A 21315-nucleotide genomic window follows, 5' to 3' on the forward strand; every position below is an offset into this window, starting at 1 on the left:
CATTATAAATGAAGTGTTTTGCACCGTTTAAAATTTACCGGATGTGGCCATTCGGACGTAATGCCCGGAAGAACCGGCTATAGATTTATTGAATACTAAACCGTTTCAATTCTCGAAAAATATAAATCAAACATAATTTTGCACTTAAATGCGTTCCCACAGGCTTGGCACAGATGTTCAGATATAAATTGGCCACTTTATCATAAGTTTGAGGCGTTCCGGGACTCGAAAATGATCATTTGTAGGATTAATCAAATGCAAAACACAGTTATCCAATTCAATCGTTTCTCAAAAGGTTTACACTGATGCAATTTTCTTAAAATTCCGTCATGTAGTGGCCACATTATATCCGATTCCGGAAATTATGTGTGACTTGAAATTTGCCTACCTTGAGGGGCACGAACGCACAGTACCCTTCTCACCCGACCTGACCCAGTGATCCACCCGAATAACTCCGGCCACAAGAATATTTCCGTGTTCCTCTGTCCACTTCTAGAAACTAGATATGTGTGCCAGTATACTGACAAAAAATCATTTGAATCCATCAAGAATTCGCTGAGCGGTGAGGGATTTAGAATTTTTGCTTTCACTCAGGCCTATACGGGTTAAATGATTCACATATCGTGCAAAATTGTTGTGAGCATCACAAAACTATCGAACTGTCATGTTCCATAGAAAGTTTTGATAATCTTTTATTGAAAATTGTTTTTTTTCGTAAACATAATTGATAAATGGTCTTGATATTACGACTCTTTGTTTATTTTAAAGTGCTGGTTTGTATATCTTACAACACAGAATAATGAACAAAAGATTCAAAATAATGAATAACTATACAAAATATATATTTCAATACAAATAAACAGCAAACTTACAACAAAATCTTTAAAAAAAATTGTTAGGTCATATTTTACATGAATCCGCAGTACAAAGCAATTGCATCCTTCATATGCTACAAATAAATGACTCTTATGCCATCTCAAAATTATTTAAAACCAAAGAGTTTCCAGGATAAGCAAAATGTTAATTATTTCTGATCCCGCGAAACATTATTTTGATACTTCATAAATTGCACTTCAAATAAAAATTACCTTTAGTTACAGGAATCAATGAGGTCCTTGTACATATCAATCTTATAACATTAAGAATCAGAACGAATGTTTTTGTACAAAACTAGTTAATCATCGCAGTACTTGGTACTTACATCATTCGTTTATATCATCTTAAACAGCCAAGCAGTAGCTGACAACTCGATGTAGAAGGAAGTTAAGTTGAAGTTACAAATTAAAAAAAATGTAAATAGCATGTTTTGCAGAAAAGTGTTAAAAATGTGTACCGTAATCCGGGGTAACATTGATATTTTTTTTTAGTTTTTCTTAAATTTTTCATTTCACAATACAAATGTTACAAGTTTCATATTTTTAAAACAAGTACTGGCACCCACCGCTCCTAACTATGTACTTTATTTTGTTTTTCGAAAGATTTAAACATGTTTAAATAAATGTTTTAAGTGATTTTTTGATTCAGCTGATATGGGGTAACATTGATCACCCAAGTAAACAACGTTCGCTAATATTGGAAATGTCGTTACTTACTAAAATCAGGGCCCCTGAAGCCGAATATGAAGACCAAACTCTTACAAGTCATTTACTTTTTGAGTTATTTCAAAATTAAAAACACATTGAACCGCGGAATACGCCTAAAAGTAGGCAATTTCCTCAGGAAATTCTACATTCGTAATAGTAATTAGTTAATGTTGCCTAATTGAATAAACTTATGAAAGATTTGACAACGGAATCGTTTTCGGCGATGCCATTTTTAGTAAGAACCGCATTTTCCTTGATCACATCGTCTGCAGAACTCATGTGAGACATGAATTTTCGGTAGTGTCAGTGAAAATGATAGAAATCATTGTTTCAAAAAGTTGACAAATTTGCGCATGAACTAAACGCAATTTTGGCAAAAACCTTTATTATCATTAGCTTATGAATATACGAAAGAGAGGCACCATTCATGGTTCGAAAATGTTTCATCAATAAATCTCTATTTGAACGTTTAACAAGATGAGTCATCCCGATCAATGTTACCCCGCTGATCAATGTTACCCCGGATTACGGTAATTTTCTGAACTTTACAATTTTCTAAATCATGTTTATCGATGAAAAAAACGTTGTAAAACATCATAATGAACAATAATCTATAGAATAAGTGTGACATTTATGAGGAAAAATCATTTTATTATAAAATCGTATTGATTTTCAAAAGTGTCCAAAGTAGCCCCTTTTTTGTAATGAAGGACACATTTTTTTGCTATTCAAGCAACTTTTTTTATTTCTTGATGATTTTTTTCCATATTTTGCACATTTGCTAAGCATATACATAACTTCGATATATGCAAAAATTATCGAAATCTATCCATAACTTTTAGGGCTACAAGTCCTCAAAGTTGAATAATGTGGAAATAATGTCAAAAGAAGCCCCGTTTGACGGTATTGAAAATTTTTGGATGAAGTAATGTCCAGTCGCATCGTGTTATACACAGCACGAGTGTGATGGTACTAGCAATATCTGAACGAGCGATCGCTCTTGATATAATCTATCAAAGCATTACTGTCTGTTGACGATTTCCAGAGCAATTCCTATAGAACACCCTTGGCAAACGTCCTAGAAGTTTTTGGCTGTTTCAGAATTGTCGAACAAATTTCTGGAAGTACAGTTGCCTCTCCATATCTCGATATCGAAGGGACCATCGAGATAGGGAGAAATCGAGACGAAGAACAAATTTTGGATCAATACTAGATTGAAAAACACTCCGTTGCCAAGAAAGTAATACACAAACAGACGTCAGTTTGCGCTCCTAATTTGTTTTGAATCCCGAATCTATGACAAAAGGTCGAAAGACAAAAGGCCGAAAGGATAGAAGGTCGAAAGACAAAAGGTCGAAGAACAAAAAAGAAGGGACAAAAGGTCGAAAATCTTTTTTCAAAGAAGGAAAAATTTCCCACCAAGCAAATCATTTTCGACCTTTTGTCCTTTCGACTTTTTGTCTTTCGACCTTTTGTCCTTTCGACGTTTTGTCTTTCGACCTTTTGATGATGATGATTTGGTTCTACCATCTATTGTAGCAAGGCATCTGCCTATAGCACTGGAATAATCTGAAAAGCGATTTGATCAAGATTGTGCTGTTGTTCGTAAGCAGTCAGTCTCCTGTATGAAGGGCCAAAAACGGATGTGCGGACCCGCAAGCAGAGACACTTGCACGAAACCCGCGGCAGGGGAAAAGAATCTCCTTCCAGAAGAAAGTTTTCACGAACAATTGTTACAATCAAGCACTCGATTGACAGAATACTCCCAATAGATGGGGTCGAAGAGCCCGCCCTCAATCCACGAAATGTTAACAACAGGGAGGAGGCAGTCCCAAGCTCCCTGTCCAAGTCGCTTCATTCGGGTGCCCTGGTGGTCCCTCCCAACCCAGTTATATATGATATAAAAAGATAAATAAATACAATATAAATTAGAACAATCTCACCAAGTTAGTTGGAACCCCATGCAGATTTGTAAGACTTGATGAACTGAATGAACTCTCCGATGATCAATGATGGTTTGATTTTTCTTAAGGTTTCCAATTTACACTATATGCTATACTGCACTCGCGAAACATTTCATTAATGATTGTGTTTACTTCACGCAAAATTTAATAAGAATGAGATTTCTTACGCGCCATACAATATTTTTTTTTATTTTCATACAGAAAATGGTCACAAAAATGTGTTACGTAAATAATGGACAGTCCCTTAATGGTAGGAAATGTAGATCTAAAACTGCAAAATATTAATTTTGCATTTATTTTCTTCCGGATATCCTGTAATGTAGTTACGACCCACGCGATTCAACAAGGCGTCACAATGTCACATATATGCTTATATGCAAATCGCACGATGAACGCCTCACGCCCCACTTGACGCGCCGCGTTACTATGTCGTCGGCCTACAGCTTTAAGTTGCTCCACTTCTAACACCACATTTCGTCGTTGTCATGACAACACAATGCTTGATGCGTTAAGTTTCACGCACACACACTTACTGATCCGAAGTACCCATTGCTTCCAGAAAATTCTATGCTCACTTCAACCACATGATTTTACATAAATTCTTGAATAAAACGACCATATTACGAAATATTTATGAAATGCTGTACATGACAACTGACAGCAATTCATTCAACACCATTGAACCCCATTACAACAACATCATTCAAGCTTCAAATAAAGAAACCCCTCACTTCCTTCCACCCACACGACAACACCAATACATTGACTATGCCAGATTTTTTTTTCACTTCACATCGGCCAAGCCATTACAAAATTGATTAAACACCTCGAAAATACCATAATTTCACAATTTTTCACTATACACTATGAAAATTCATTCCTATATCCACAGACACGCACTATCCGCTACTTTTTTTTAGAAATTTCTTCCATACTATCGAGAACAATGCATTTAAAAGAGGAACCGCTTTCGCGCACGTCTCCGCCGCCTGAAAATCCCGTTTTGTCTTTCGACCTTTTGTCCATAAACCGACTGAAGGGACTTATGAAATCATCGACATAGGGAGAGATATCAAGATGTAGAACATCGAGATGTGGAGAGTCGACTGTAGTTCTTAGTTAATTCGTGGAAAATTATTTGATTAAATTCCTACTGATATTTTGTGAGATCTTCCATAATAGTATTTAGAGCAGGTTATGGCGATTTTTTTGAAAGATTTTCTTTGCAGAATTGTTTAAACAGTTTCAATGAAACATTTGATGAAGTTTCCGCACGATGAAACATTTTTCAAGCATCTTCACTTTCTCCTGAAAACTTTTGCAATTAGCCGGGTGCAAAGAAAAAGACACTACACAATTGCACACAAATTTGCTTGATCCAATGAATGATCTTAAAGACAAGACTGATAGTAGGTTTCTTTTTAGAGGTCTCTATTGTAATACAGATGAGAACAGCTTTCCCGGGAAGCTCACAAGATTGATCAGAGCAACGATGGACAGTGTGCAAAACTGCGTGAAGATCTCGGGCGAACACTCCAGTTCGTTCGAGTCTCGGCGGGGACTACGACAGGGCGATGGACTTTCGTGCCTGTTGTTCAATATTGCGCTTGAAGGTGTCATGCGGAGAGCCGGACTTAACAGTCGAGGCACGATTTTCACGAGATCCGGACAATTTGTTTGCTTCGCGGACGACATGGATATTATTGGGAGAAAATTTGAAACGGTGGCAGATTTGTTCACCCGCCTGAAACGCGAAGCAACAAGAGTCGGGCTAATGGTGAATGCGTCGAAAACAAAGTACATGCTGGTTGGCGGAACTGAGCGCGACAGGACCCGCCTAGGAAGCAGTGTTACGATAGACGGGGATACCTTCGAGGTGGTGGACGAGTTCGTCTACCTCGGATCCTTGTTGACGGCTGACAACAATGTTAGTCGGGAAATACGAAGGCGCATCATCAGCGGAAGTCGTGCCTACTATGGGCTCCAGAAGAAACTGCGGTCAAGAAAGATTCACCCCCGCACCAAATGCACGATGTACAAAACGCTCATAAGACCGGTAGTCCTCTATGGGCATGAGGCGTGGACTATGCTCGAGGAGGACTTGCAAGCTCTTGGGGTTTTCGAACGCCGAGTGCTAAAGACGATCTTCGGCGGCGTGCAGGAGAACGGCGTGTGGCGGCGAAGGATGAACCACGAGCTCGCTCAACTCTACGGCGAACCCAGTATCGTGAAGGTAGCTAAAGCTGGAAGGATACGCTGGGCAGGGCATGTTGCAAGAATGCCGGACAACAACCCTGTAAAGATGGTGTTCGCCACGAATCCGGTCGGAACAAGAAGGCGTGGGGCGCAGCGAGCTAGGTGGATTGATCAGGTACACCAGGACCTGGAGAGCGTGGGTCACAGTCGAGGATGGAGAGAAGCGGCCATGAACCGAGGGAATTGGCGAAATATTGTTGGCGAGGCTTTATCAAGATAATTGATGTAAAGCCAAATAAGTAAGTAAGTATTGCAATACAAGACGCTAAAAAGTCCGGCTATTTTTCTAAGGACGATTTTCTCGAATTTCTTCATAATTTGACCCAGGAAATCCTTGAGAACCCCAAGCCATCCTTGAATTTTATCCTATATTTATATTTTTTTCACTAATCCTTCAACCGAATACTCCAGTTGTACCTCTAGGAGATCTTCCACGGATTTCTACAGAATTTCTTCCGAGGAAATCCACGAAGTTTATTTCAGAGTGTTTGAGACAATAGCTTAATTTTTTTTCAAGGAACCCTGCAAGAATTCCGTCTGATCATGGTTATTTCTTCAAGAATTTATTCACGTTTTTCCTGAGATCCAAAATTCCTCGAGGGGTTCTTTGAATAAATCTATGTATTTTTTTCTGAAAGACATTTTTAAAATAAATTCCTTGAAATTTCTGGAAAAGTTTGAATTAAAGAAGGAGTTTGGACCGCGAATCCCAAAGGATGTTCCAGGAAAATCTATGTATGAAGCACTGGATAAAATCTTGGAGGATATTATGACTTTCTTGAAAAATTTCTCAAACAATATTTGGGAGAATTCAGATGATTTCTTAAATACACTTTAATGGTATTTCATTTCTGTGGTTGTCCTTGAGAAAATCGAGGTTGAACTCTTGAGGTATTCAAAACAAAATTCTTGAAAAATTTACATGGAAAATTCGTCGAGAAAATCTTTGGGAAATTATCACTAAATGAACTCCTTTAGAAATTTTCGGAGTAGTATATTAATATTTGGTCAAATACCTGAATAAATTACTGATGAAATTTCAAGAAAAAATAATGAAAAACACATGCACTAATACTTGTCGTAATGTCACGAGAAGTTCTAAAAAAAGTCTGGCTCTTATTAGATTTTGTTTTCGTGGTGCGTGTTTGGTCTCATTTTGGCCTCTTTTTGATTCCTTTTAAGCATCTTTTTTTTCTGACAAGAGGTCTTTATTTTCCTATTTTCAAGGCATTCAGCCGCTACTTGTAGTACCGACTGGCATGAAAATGATCAGTGCGCATCATACCTTCGTGCTGTGCGTACACGAATTCTCTCTGCTCTTGAAAGTTTTTTAAAAACTACCTAAAGCAATAAAACAGTACTTTCCAGTGCTAAAAACCAGTACTTTTCAATGCTAAAATTAAAAACAGTACTTTTCAGTACTATTTTTTCTACTATTGATCCTTTTACGATCCTTGTTTGTACCCGTGCCTTCGATTTTTCATTGGGCCCGTTGGCGAAAGCTAGCGGTGGTAATCCTTCTTGGACACCGTCTTGGAAAAAAAACCTCTTAGGAGGTCACGTCTTCTTTAGTTTTTTTCACTTAACATGGTTGCAACTACAAATAAAAGGAAGGGCGAATCTCTGAATTCACAAATTCTTTCCAAAACAGTGGGATTTAAAACTGTCACTAAACGTGGCAAGAATGGAAGAAAGAAACTTTCTCCGGAATGCGAATTTTCTTCCATGGTTGAAATGGATAATGTTGATAATTGCAACGAAATAAGCAATCAGTTCGATGCTCTAGACAAATTTTCCGAACACCAAATCGAAGCAGCCTCTGGCCCAGGCTCTTTGATTCAAGTGAGGAAGCAAAGAGTGCCGCCTATCGTGATCAGTTGTTCCGAATTTGGGGGATATAGGCAGGAGATCTTGAACTCCATTAGGGGAATCAAGGTTTCCTTCCAAATCGCAAAGAAAGGAGACTGCCGCGTTTTGCCGGAAACTTTTAAAGATCGTGAACTTCTTCTCAGACATCTTGAAGAGAAGAAGCACATTTTTTTTACTTATGACGACAAAACTGAACGTTTGTTCAAAGTCGTCTTGAAAGGTCTCTCAAGTGACTATAAGTCACCTGAAGAGATCAAAAATGGAATAAATGATTTACTTGGATTTTCCCCAGTCCAACTAATCATTATGAAATCCCACTCAGTGCCGTCGGTGCCAAAAGTGGGGTCATGATACAAAAAATTGCAGCATGGATACTAAATGCATGATTTGCGGAGGCTCTTCTCACGCTAAGGACGTCTGTCCAGTGAAGGAAGATAAGTTCATATGCGCAAATTGCGGGGACAATCAAATCAATTTTTTGGGCTTGCCCTTTGCGTAGGCGAGTCGTTGAGGCTCGTGACAGGCAGATGAACAGTAATATCCGTTACGATAACGGTCGTTTCCGGAATTTCCCTGGTAGAGTATCGAACAATGCTCATTTTTCATTTAACGATATACCCACCAGGTAGTTCAGAATCATGCTCATTCGCAAACTAATTTTAATCCGTCGGGTAGCCGTTCGAATCTACTAATTTCAAATATATCTACCCACGGAAAATCCTTTGCCGATATCGTAGCAGGTAATTTGAACTCCTCCCCTATTCGTACTATGAGTACCCATTCTACTTGTTTCAAATCAAATGAAAAAAAACCTGCCGCCACAGGTAACATCTACTCCGCCTCTTTTTCTACCGAAAACTCTAACGGAAAATCATCAAAGGCACCCACTTCTAGTGATATGTCTGACTATGATTTTAATTTTGTAGCTGAACAATTGAATTTAATGATTGATGCAATGTTCAAAGCCACCACTATGGCTGAAGCAGTCCAAGTTGGTGTTAAATTTACTAAACAAATTGTTATTGGATTACGTTTTGCTAATGGATCCAAATAGTAATTTAAATATTTTAAATTGGAATGCTCGTTCTCTGAATGGTAAAGAGGACGAGCTGTTTAATTTTCTCACAGCTAATAACATGCATATAGCAGTTATTACTGAAACATATTTAAAACCTAGATCCAAACTGAATCCTAAGGATCCTAACTTTTTTTGTTTATCGTAATGATCGACTTGATGGGGCATGTGGTGGAGTTGCAATAATCATTCATAGGCTATAAAACATCAACTGTTTCCGTCATTTGAAACTAAAGTTTTTGAAACTTTAGGTGTTTCTGTTGAAACACAGATTGGTAAATATACTTTCATAGCTGCCTATTTGCCTTTTCAATGTTCTGGACAGCAAGTTATATTGCTCCAAACTGCCTTGCGAAAATTGACTCGCATTAAGTCAAAAATTTGTGTCATTAGTTTGCGTCATTTAGTCCTCGAAGTAAATTTTATAGTGATTCATGAAGACAACTAGCAACCAACACAAAAAAAACCTATTTAGAACCGTTTCAAGAAATCCCATCAACACACACTATATCCCAGGTAAAAGTTAAAGAAAGTGATACAGGAAAGAGAGTGTCGCACAAACATGAACATGATTCGACCAGCACCGTCTTGCCAGCGCAGTCGGTGCCCATTTGGCAGAGATGGCCTACAAATGTGTGAGCTGAACAGCATTACAAGCATTACCAATTACAAACTAGATATATAGACAGACAGATAAAGCAAAGCAAAGCAAAACACTAGTTTCTACTAACTCGCATCGGACTTGTACTCGCCGCCGTAGCAGTCGTGGAGGAGGGACTTCCGGTACTCACCCACTAGAACCGTCACCTGGACGTTGATCTTGCCGTTCTCGTTGTTGGAGGTGGAGTACACTTCCGTCGTAGTCGTCGTCGTCGTCGAAGCCGGTACCACGGCACCCGTATTTGGAATGTTCGGTTGATTGCTATTGCTATTGCTACTACTACTACTGCTACTGACTAGATTACCATTGACTGTGGAGGATGGAGAGGAGGATGATAAGGCTAGTATCTTGCTGTTGTTGTTATTGTTGTTCAGATTGTTGTTGTTGTTCAGCATCTTTCCGCCGCCGACGCTGGATTCGCTCATGTAGGAATCATTGTCCTTGCCCTCTGGCGACCGCCGGTCGTACTGATTGAGCGAGGAGTACGCCGAAGAGGTCGTCGAAGAGGGGTTCGTCGCTGCCGCAGAAGGGGGACCGTAATTGTGGTCTTTGCTACTGCTGATGTTGTTATTGTTGTGATTATTGTTGAGATGATTGTTGTAACGAGTATTGTTGTTCAGTCCGTTATTCAACGTCGTGCAGTTACCGTTATTGGTGGCGTTGATGTTATTGTTATTTACAGAGTTTAGATGACCATTGCTGGCATTCTTGTTGTTGGTGCTGTTATTGACGACGGCTGCGGAAGGGATTGAGAAGGGATATTTAGGTTGGATTTATTGAAGTTACATACATTGAAATGGATGACAATCATTTGAAAGGGATGAATTACCGTTTGTCGTTGAGCTGTTGTTGGGGTTAGTGTTTGGTGTCGGCCCATCCGGTGTCGTGTAGCCCTGCAATGTAAGATAACGAAATGAATTAATTATCAGGTCTGAAAAAATGAGATGTTCATAATGAATTAAAAAAGAATGAAATTTGACGAATCAAACCGCTGCATTCTGATCTAAAACTCAGTAATCTAGTTTGCAGAAAATACGAACTCGAAAAAAGTTAAAAATTCAACAATTGACAGTTTATTGTGTTGTATGATTCCTGCTAAAAGACTAGACTTTGATGAACTTTAAAATGGGTGACAAACTTAACATAATAAGGAAAAGAGTTTTTGTACAAAAACATGTCGTGAATTATAGTAAAAAAAAACATTGTCGACATCATTTTTTTTCTGTTATGCCCTACGGCGCCTGAGCCTGCCAAATAAACGAGATAAGTAAAAAAATATCATTTTTTTTTGTCCAAAACCTACAACAGCGTAATCAAGGTAGTAATGGATCTAGATATTGGTATGCAATAACATCAAGAACTTTTAAAACATACTTTTAATAGGCTTGCAGTTTGATACCCATATTTTTATGACTATGTTCATGTTCTGATTTTGCCACATCCCTAGTCTCTAAGAGGTTCCTGAAATCTGGCTCAGGGTGACCACTGTTGAAACTTCTAGAAATACCGTCGGTAAAATCGAGCTGGCTGTTCTAGTGCACGCAACATGAGTACGAAAAGCCAGGAGTAACAAATTCTTCTGCGCGCGTTGATAGTCACCACAGAAGTTTATTGTCTTTACTGGGGCAGCGAGCTCGTGTTCGCGCACGGAATCATCTACACCTGATACCTTCAGGGCCGTTGGTGGACCACTTAGCGTCCACGCACGGACTTCAAATTTTTATCTGATTCTTTTTCTTACCAAAACGAGCACTTTAAAATTACGAACTTATAACATTTCACATTTTCTAAAAATAAGGGACGGCCCAATGTAAAAGCAAGTAAAGAGATTTGCCACACCTTCCGAAAATTTGTTAAATCATTGATCATTAATAATTAGCTATCTCGTCCAATCAGATCATTTCATGAAACTGGGTTAAATTTTCCGTCGGTTGATTCCAGTTGTTCACGCTGGATGTTTTAACGATATTTTTTTTTTTTTTTTAGGCACTCTGTGCTCGTGGCCACTACTGTGCCGGACTCAGTTGATCTGTAGCTTCTTTATCGATACAGATCTATTTTCAACTTATCTATATTTACACTCCCGTGCAAAAGTTTGGGTTCACCCCCTAAAAACATACAAAAGTGTTCTGTCCATATCTCTGTGATTACATGTCCAATTGAAACTCTTTAGGCTACATTCAAAAGGCAAAGAGTTATTCTTAATTCGTATGTATTTTTCCAAAACCATTTTTTGAATTTTGTATACTAAATTTTCACTTAAAGTTGTAACATTTTTTTCAAAAAACACACTGAAAAATCATATCTAATTTCCTCAGCATTGGATCGACCAAAATTTTAAATCAAAGTGTCATTAGAATCGTTATCTTATATTCTTTGAAGAGACTCCACGAAATTTTAGCGGAAAAATCTGGAAAGTATTCAAAATCAATGAAACAGTAAGTCAAGTCATCGTGCAAAAGTTTGGGTTCATACTGAGGATGCAAATCGTGCAAAAGTTTGGGTTCACCTGAGCCGCACGAGCATCATTTGTGTCAATATCTCTGCCATTTTTCAACCGATTTTAATAGTTTAAAGCTTTTTTGAGCGCAAATAACGGCGCGTACATGATTGGTTTGAGATTTCACAGATTTAAGTAAGTTCACGTGTACCCAAACTTTTGCACGATACACCATACTGTTACTTTTAACTTGACTAACTCAGACATTCATTTGGTATTTAAATTTTAATAATAAGAATAATAGAAGAAAAGAACTACACTAGAAAACTAAAGAAATTAACTCTAAGAAAAAACTTCAAAAAACTTCAATTCTAATTAACTTGGCAAAACTTTTAAAAACTATTTACACTTTAGCTCTCTCAGGGTCTATCCGGGAGAATCGTTCAGGGGCGGACTCACAACCCTCACATGCTGCGCGAGAAAAAAGTAATCACAACAAAAGATAGAGAAAAGGAATTGCACTAGTATTAAATAATTAAGCTTAAACACTGTAACTTGGAAATTGAAATTTTAAACAATAAATTTATTTATTTTGGAGGGGAATTCATAGGAAGTACAGGATATGCACATTTATTTTCATTTGATTACATCGTTTTGCGGGCTTACCCGACCTCTGGATCGTCTGATGTCGGTAACTTCGTGTCTGGGCCACCTGAAGCCGGATCTGGACGCCTTCGTTCCGCTCAATTGCGCACTTGGATGATGACTCCACTATTTCGGCACTGGTATTAGAGATCGGCGGTTGCACTCACGAGACACGGTTAGGAATTTAGTTCCTGAATTGATAAAAATTGCGGGTTTAGGTCTTGAACGAACCGACCATTAGAAATTTAGTTACCAAAAGATCTCCTTTCCTTGGCCTGCATATCCTTTTTATATCGCTTAGGATGATGCAGCAAAACCCATGGGTGGAACATTTCCCGGGAGGGATTTGTTTCCGCATAGTTGGTACAAGGCGCCATGATGCAGTGCATAAGGAAGGAATGATGATGTAGGGTTTTATAGGACAGGGATTTGAATTCAAATATTTAAATTATTTTTATTTACAAATTGTTTTTATTTCATTTATTTTTTTATTCATTGATTTTATATTAAGGGTAATTGGTAACTTGGGATAGGGAATATAGGAATATTATTTACATATTTATAAATATAAATTTAAACTAATGTTAAGCATAATTATTTACAAAAAAAAGCAGAAAAATATAATAAAACGAAAAAAGAAAAATACAAAACAGGCAAATGCATGATTGTGACCTATCACATAGGTAACAATTATCCCGGATCGGGTGAAAAAAAACAAAGTTTTTTTTTTATTATGGGGCACTCTATAATTGAGTGATTAGATTACAAAAAAAAGTTCAAGCAAAAGTTCTCTCTTCTTCCAGATTTAATTGATTTGATTTGGAGCAATGATTGATCCTATGCGGCAAGTGCTGTTGCTCAAAATCACATAAATTTGGAAGAATGAGCCTGCTTTTGCGTGAATCCGGTTATTGCTCTCTGCCACAGACTATAGGATTCCCAGGCGTCCAACTTGACTATAAATTACGCTACACAACTCTCTGCTCTGCCAATTTTAGTTGATTCTTCGCAATGATTGATCCTGGACGGCAAGTGCTGTTCCGAGGAATCATATAAAATTGGAAGAGTGAGCCTGGTTGTCGCGGAATTCATCTTTGTCAAAAACTTTCAATATCCGAATCTTTTCTTCAAGCTACCTTGTGGATAGAACTGCCGTTTATTCTTTCCATAGTTCTCTTCTCTTCAAAATTCAGGTTGATTTGGAGCAATGATTGTTCCTATGCGGCAAGTGCTGTTCCTCAAAATCACTTGAATTTGGAAGAGTGAGCCTGCTATGAATAGAAATATAGCAATCCTTTCCGGTCGCTTGAAGGAAAAGAGCCGGAGCTTCCAAGGTCTTTCTTTTAGGTAGAGGGATCTGCGTGTCGAGATTTGGTCAACTATGAAGACCTATTCAACTAGTAGTTCTCTGCTATTTCAAATTCAATTTAATTGAAAGCAATGAATGTTCCTGAGCGTCAAGTGCTGTTGCTCTTAATTACGTGAATTTGAAATAGTGAGGCTCACTATCTAGTTGAATACGTACTTCTATGTCGCCATGATCTGGACAGGTGATTTGTCCCGAGGATTAATTAGAATTAGTAAATTGTGATCTACAAACTGCAATTGTACTTGAAATTACAAAACCATATTTCGTCAGAAAAGCTCGCATTTGGCCACTCACAGAACCCACTGAATACAAGGCCTAAATTAATTATTTTCCTGTCAACATTCGTTGACAAAATAACTTAGAACTAATTTACTTAATTAGAGAGAAAAACAATGATTACTTCTCTTTTTTTTAATGACGTCACAAGATTTCACTTGGACCAGATTTTATTTTCATATACTCACATTCAAACATCTCATTTAACAAACATTCATCAAGCCACTCAATCATTTCATTTCCACTCATTCCCATTCATAATTTTCCAGTTATTCCATTCATTCACACTTTCCCATTCAATAATCACATTCATCCTACTTTATTACTACTAAAACATGATTCTAGGGCGCCCTTAATTTATGGTTGTTTCTTCGACCACTCTAGCGTCTCTTATTCTAAGAGAACTGGTGATCTTTCTGCGAAACTTAAATTTAATGAACCGATCTCAATGCTGCTTCTTTACTCTCTCGCATGCGAGAAAAAATTGCAAGCAACATGAGAGGCTCTTAACGATTACAGCGAATGTCGACCATACCAGGTTGAAAAAGCCTTTTACTCAGCCCTGTGTATGTCGACTAAATAAAGAAAGCTCTTGTGTGGGTGTGAAATGTCAAAACTTGTTTACATTTCGTCCGAAATAGAAGATAAATCACCGTGAACCGTGAAGATTTTTCACTGTTTCCACGGTTTCCCAACAATTTGCAGGAAAAAAGTTAAGGTCAGTCGCATCGATTTTGATTAGAGGTATGCGCAGATATAAATTTTATTTGATCTTTTTCATCTCTTTTCAGGTGCAACTACGAATAAATTATTGGCTGCATAGTGTCATAGTGAACGAAGACCATAATAAAAAATAAAAATGAACAGAAAAGAAATTCAATTGATTTATTTTTTTTTTGCAAAGAAAGATATCTCGGACATTGGCCCAAGGATCATATAATTGATTAATTAATGAGAATGTATTTTAATAAACAGGTCAAAAAGCTGAATTTGCTAAAAATGTTTTTTGACTCGTTGAATAATGTAATGTTTGTGTGAGTATTAATTCGCTCTTATGGTAAGAGAGATGAGATTTTACGATCTAACTGCGGATTGATGACGTAGTGCGATTAGAAGAGCCACAATCTGCGCATAAAATGTAGGTTGAGCGCTCGCCGTTTCCTATCGGGTGGCCAAGATTGCCACAATTGAAGCATCTGTCTTCAGGTGGGGGGTGGTACGAATCGAAACGGTATTCGTATGCAGATGGTATTTTCGCATGGCTTTCAGGATTAGTTGGTTTCAAAAGTTGAAACATTGAGTAGCATGAATGCGGTTTGGTTGATCGGGAATAATAGGAATGTGTTGATTGCTGATTGGGAAATGGGTGAGATGACTGATATTTATTATTGAACAGATAACCACTGCTCCATAATTTTGAACAACACTGTGGATTTGGCCAGAAAGTCATTAACGGTGATTGTAAATTGACGCACTTTAACTGTGATGAAATGTCTGGTAAATTCTGGAATGCATTTGAGTGATTTATTTCGTTCGGAGAATTAGAATCAATCGCCATCGGTGGATTCGTGTAGGCTTGTTGCATGTCGATTGCCAGTTCAGGTTCAATAGAACTAGATGTGGAATTGCTCGACACACTGCCGTCGGCAACTGAGATTTGCACTTTTGATTCTTCTTCGCTATTTTCAGCCAGTTTACTTTCAAGTTCTTTGACTCGAAATAATAAAGACTCCAAAACAGTTTTCTCATCCGCACTCATATTCGGTTGTCTTGCACATAACTGTGTATAGTCAAACATTAAGGAAGAAAACGTAGCCATAGTCATAAGATCAATTCACAAAAGCATAGCATAGCATAGCATAGCATAGACTGACTGTACATGTCAATGGTTGCTACTCCGTGATTGATCGGAACTGGTAAGAATTGCACTGGGATCCAAATGAATAAGGAATGGGAGTTTCCGCTTACTCTCGAAGTGCAATTTTAGCAGATCTAATATTATTGATCAATAACGGCGCCGGCCAAGTCCTTACAGTCAGTTGGGATGGGGAAGGAATGTTAGGGTGTAATGATTGTTGCTTCTAGAGACCGAGAATACCTCTGCATCTCCACAATCACCACGGGAAGGGTGTTTATTAGTGGGGGAGGAAAAGATCTGGGAGTCACCTTTGGTCGGTGATGCGATCCATGGACAAGGGGGAAATATACGACTTACATTTAAAACTAGTTTTGTATTTTTGTCTCGAGAAGTTTTTAGTAGTAGATTCAAAAAAAAAAAAAACGTCAACATCTATAATATCGAACAATTCAAAAGAAGTTTTTATTAATAGCGAAAACTGAGAATTACATTATATATTTTAAATCATATGAAACAGCAATAATGCCGACACTTGTAGTGACGAACCATACATAGTTTGTTTGAAAATTACATATGAGTATTACTGTGCATTTTTGTCTCGAGATGGTAGAATTTTTAAAAAATACGTCAACATTCACAATGTCGAACATTTCAAAAGATATTTTTAATAATGTAAAAAAGAGAAAAATATATGTATATTGAAATTGTGTAAAACAAGCATAATGCCGACACTTATAGTGACGAACCAAACAAAGTTTGTTTTAATATTACACAAAAATTACACTTTCAAGAAAAAATGTGTTATCATAAGCATGAAACGAACTCACCAGTTGGTAATCCATCCTCGACTGAACACAAATATCTCTTCGCAACACAGTGCGAACAGAAAAACTTCTTGGCGTCCCGAAAACAAACCGTTTTCACGAAGCACTATTCAGCAAGACGCGCGAAAACAGGGAAAAAAGAAGTTCTCCGACGACGAAAACACGCGCGAAACCGAGAACAAAACCTATCCGTCGACGCAACAACGATCCATCCTGCTTGGGCTTCACGGAGCACTACCCAGCAAGACGATTGAAAACAGGGGAAACAATTTTCTCCGACGACGAAAACACGCGCGAAACCGAGAACAAAACCTATCCGACGACGCAACAACGATCCATCCTGCTTGGGCTTCACGAAGCACTACCCAGCAAGACGATTGAAAACAGGGAAAAAAAAAAAATTCTCCATCGACGAAAACACGCGCGAAACCGAGAACAAAACCTATCCGACGACGCAACAACGATCCATCCTGCTTGGGCTTCACGAAGCACTACCCAGCAAGACGCTTGAAAACAGGGGAAAAAAAAATTCTCCATCGACGAAAACACGCGCGAAACCGAGAACAAAACCTATCCGACGACGCAACAACGATCCATCCTGCTTGGGCTTCACGAAGCACTACCCAGCAAGACGCTTGAAAACAGGGGAAAAATTTTTCTCAGACGACGATGAAAACACGCGCGAAACCGAGAACAAAGCCTATCCGACGACGCAACAACGATCCATCCTGCTTGGGCTTCACGAAGCACTACCCAGCAAGACGCTTGAAAACAGGGGAAAAATTTTTCTCAGACGACGATGAAAACACGCGCGAAACCGAGAACAAAGCCTATCCGACGACCCATAGTCATAAGATCAATTCACAAAATAATCAAAAGGAAACAATTCACCAAATGCGAAAAAAGTAATTCACAAAAGAAATAATTCAAACAATAGATTCAATTCACAAAAGACATTCAATTCACTACACAATCAATTCACAAAAGAAATTCTATTCAATACAAAATCAATTCACTCGTTATTTAAATGAAAATAATTCTATTCAGGACTGAAACAATGAGCTATAGAATGACACTTAATTGTTCAATGAACAAAGGACAAAAAAAAGCTTTTATCATCATCCGAAATGGTTTTGTTCTAGCACATGTGGTTTTGCAGTTTGAGAGCACAATTTAGTAATTCTAATTTTGAAAGAAATTGGAACGAAATTGAAATTTTTCGATTTCAGATTCTCCCGGAGCACAATTCAAAAAAAAGTTCTAATTTAGGGTTAAAGTAGAAACTTTTTTTTCACTTTAATTTACGTTGGGCGCCAATTGTTACTATTTGGATACTAATTGTTCTAATTCATTTAATTCAAGAAAAATAATAAGAAAAAAGGAACTACACTAGAAAACTAAAGAAATTAACTCTAAGAAAAAACTTCAAAAAACTTCAATTCTAATTAACTTGGCAAAACTTTTAAAAACTATTTACACTTTAGCTCTCTCAGGGTCTATCCGGGAGAATCGTTCAGGGGCGGACTCACAACCCTCACATGCTGCGCGAGAAAAAAGTAATCACAACAAAAGATAGAGAAAAGGAATTACACTAGTATTAAATAATTAAGCTTAAACACTGTAACTTGGAAATTGAAATTTTAAACAATAAATTTATTTATTTTGGAGGGGAATTCATAGGAAGTACAGGATATGCACATTTATTTTCATTTGATTACATCGTTTTGCGGGCTTACCCGACCTCTGGATCGTCTGATGTCGGTAACTTCGTGTCTGGGCCACCTGAAGCCGGATCTGGACGCCTTCGTTCCGCTCAATTGCGCACTTGGATGATGACTCCACTATTTCGGCACTGGTATTAGAGATCGGCGGTTGCACTCACGAGACACGGTTAGGAATTTAGTTCCTGAATTGATAAAAATTGCGGGTTTAGGTCTTGAACGAACCGACCATTAGAAATTTAGTTACCAAAAGATCTCCTTTCCTTGGCCTGCATATCCTTTTTATATCGCTTAGGATGATGCAGCAAAACCCATGGGTGGAACATTTCCCGGGAGGGATTTGTTTCCGCATAGTTGGTACAAGGCGCCATGATGCAGTGCATAAGGAAGGAATGATGATGTAGGGTTTTATAGGACGGGGATTTGAATTCAAATATTTAAATTATTTTTATTTACAAATTGTTTTTATTTCATTTATTTTTTTATTCATTGATTTTATATTAAGGGTAATTGGTAACTTGGGATAGGGAATATAGGAATATTATTTACATATTTATAAATATAAATTTAAACTAATGTTAAGCATAATTATTTACAAAAAAAAAGCAGAAAAATATAATAAAACGAAAAAAGAAAAATACAAAACAGGCAAATGCATGATTGTGACCTATCACATAGGTAACAATACTGAGGGGTGAACCCAAACTTTTTCACGATGTCTTGACTTACTGTTTCATTGATTTTGTAGTATTATTTTAAGTATAAATTTAGTATACAAAGTTCAAAGAATATTTTTGGAAAAATACATACGAAGTAAGAATAACTCTTTGCCTTTCGAATGCGGCTTAGAGAGTTTCAATTGGTCTTATTATCACAGAGATATGGACTGATCACTTTTGCATGTTTTTAAGGAGGTGAACCCAAACTTATGCACGGGAGTGTACATCTAGTTTCACTCTCTCCTACTCCTTTACTCTCACAACGAGCAGGTAGGAGAGAGCTCTGCTATTAGTGAGGCTAGCTGCCTGCGAAGAGGGTCAGTTTGTCTCAGTCACCATCTGATACTGACGGAGGATGCATGTGCTCCCCAAAGCACGGTCCTCCGTGAGGCGTCTTCTGGTGGCTGGACGGGTTTTTTTGTGAAGGGGCTGGGAATCGAACCCATGACCTTCCGCTTATGAAGCGAAAGCGTAACCTCAAGGCTACAGACCCCCCTTTTTTGACGATATTGTTTCCCCATTTTAATGGTTGCTTTCCTGTTTGGTCGCTATTATACGATTGCTGTCGTTAACTTGTAACGTTTCCTGAAGCCCTGAAATATCTTGGACTTTCAGGAGGAAAAAGGATTGAATACTATGAGAATCTTAAAAATTTCACAATATAGACGCTATGGAAGTTCTTGGAGACGATCCACGATGTTTGTTGGCAATTTACATTTCCTGACAACATTATAAATGAAGAGGTAAGCACCGTTTAGAATGTACTGGATGTAGCCACTCGGGCTCAATGCCCTAAAGAACCGGCTATAGATTTGTTGGATACTAAACCATTTCAATTCTCTAACAGTAGAGATTAAACATAATAGTAAATTATACGTTCCCATGGCCTTGACACATATTTGCCACTTTGTCTTAAATTTGAGGCATTTTGGGGACTCAAAATGGTTATTTCAAGGGTCACATAGGGTCAGGACACAAGGTTTTCCAATTCAATCGTTTCTCAACAGGTTTACACTGATGCGTTTGTCTTTAAATTCCTTGAAATAGTGGCTACAATATAGCCGATTCAGGAAATTATCTGTAACTTGAAAATTGCCTACCTCCAGGGGCACAGAAGTACAGCATCCTTTTCAGCCGACCTGACTCAGTGACCCACCTGAATAACTCCGGACACATGAACATTCCCGAAATCCTTTGGCCACTTTTATAAACTAGATACTGACAAAAAATAATTAAAATCCGTTAAGTACTCGCTGAGCGGTGAGAGTTTTAGTAATTTTTCTTTCACTCAGGCCTATACGGGTTAATTATTGCCTAAAAAAACTTTACTTATTGCCTCTTGAATTCCTAAAGGAAATAAACGCAAAATTTATTCAGGGATTATTTTAGAGATGCTGCCTAGATTTTCAGAAATCTGTTTTGTGAGTTTTTTTAACAATATCTTCCGAAAAACAATCAACTCTTGAAACATCCTTAGAATATGAATCACTGCTAGAATTCCTTTTCGAATCCAGTTTCTGAGGAATTTCGAAGTAGAAAGTTTTTCTGGAGATACCTCTGATAACACCATTAAGAGTTCGTTTAGGGATTTCTCTTGGATACTGTCAGAATCAACCAGGCTTCTAGCATCACAATACTACCCCATAGGATAAAAAACGAGCCACCATCTTTGGTTATCACTGAGAAGTGGTTCCCTAAGACAGTTCCATGTTAGTAAGCAAATAGTCGTTTCGGGACAAACAATCTAGGATGGCGAAAAACATTGTAGGGAAAATGTATTTAATAGTACTTTATGCTGATTTAAACAGACACACGTATGCAAACGCTTGAAATATATGGTTCTGAACGAAAACGTTTTTTTTACGGTGAGCCTCGAAAACAGATTGATGAAATGGAAAATTATTATAATACGATTTGACCATAACGAGTAATTACTTTTGAGTTTGATACTCACTACAAAAACATGGCTACTTAGCAGTGGGCTGGAATCAACACCTTCTACTTCTTTAACACTGTACGTATTTCTCTCAGAAAACTATAATTCCAACAACAATT

At 37.8% G+C, this 21315-nt stretch overlaps 1 protein-coding gene and 1 long non-coding RNA gene across 10 annotated transcripts in view; one reads left to right on the forward strand and one right to left on the reverse strand.

Annotated features, from left to right (window-relative positions):
• The window catches only part of LOC5571245 (protein phosphatase 1 regulatory subunit 16A), a 488636-nt gene that overhangs the window by 19803 nt on the left and 447518 nt on the right, over window positions 1–21315 (reverse strand). For 7 of the 9 annotated variants that reach the window (XM_021851208.1, XM_021851211.1, XM_021851209.1 and 4 more), the window contains 2 exons: window positions 10238–10301; window positions 9479–10144 (listed from right to left, as the gene is read on the reverse strand). In XM_021851208.1, coding sequence (XP_021706900.1) covers window positions 9479–10144; window positions 10238–10301 — 730 coding nt within the window. The remainder of the gene's footprint in view (window positions 1–9478; window positions 10145–10237; window positions 10302–21315) is intronic. The other 2 variants (XM_021851213.1, XM_021851212.1) reach the window with 1 other exon arrangement.
• Window positions 13308–15013, forward strand: LOC110678385. Its single transcript, XR_002501555.1, has 2 exons — window positions 13308–14856; window positions 14930–15013. It is a non-coding gene; the product is annotated as an uncharacterized LOC110678385 (long non-coding RNA).

This window comes from Aedes aegypti, chromosome 3, assembly GCF_002204515.2.
Source record: "Aedes aegypti strain LVP_AGWG chromosome 3, AaegL5.0 Primary Assembly, whole genome shotgun sequence".
In the NCBI taxonomy this organism is placed as follows: domain Eukaryota; kingdom Metazoa; phylum Arthropoda; class Insecta; order Diptera; family Culicidae; genus Aedes; species Aedes aegypti.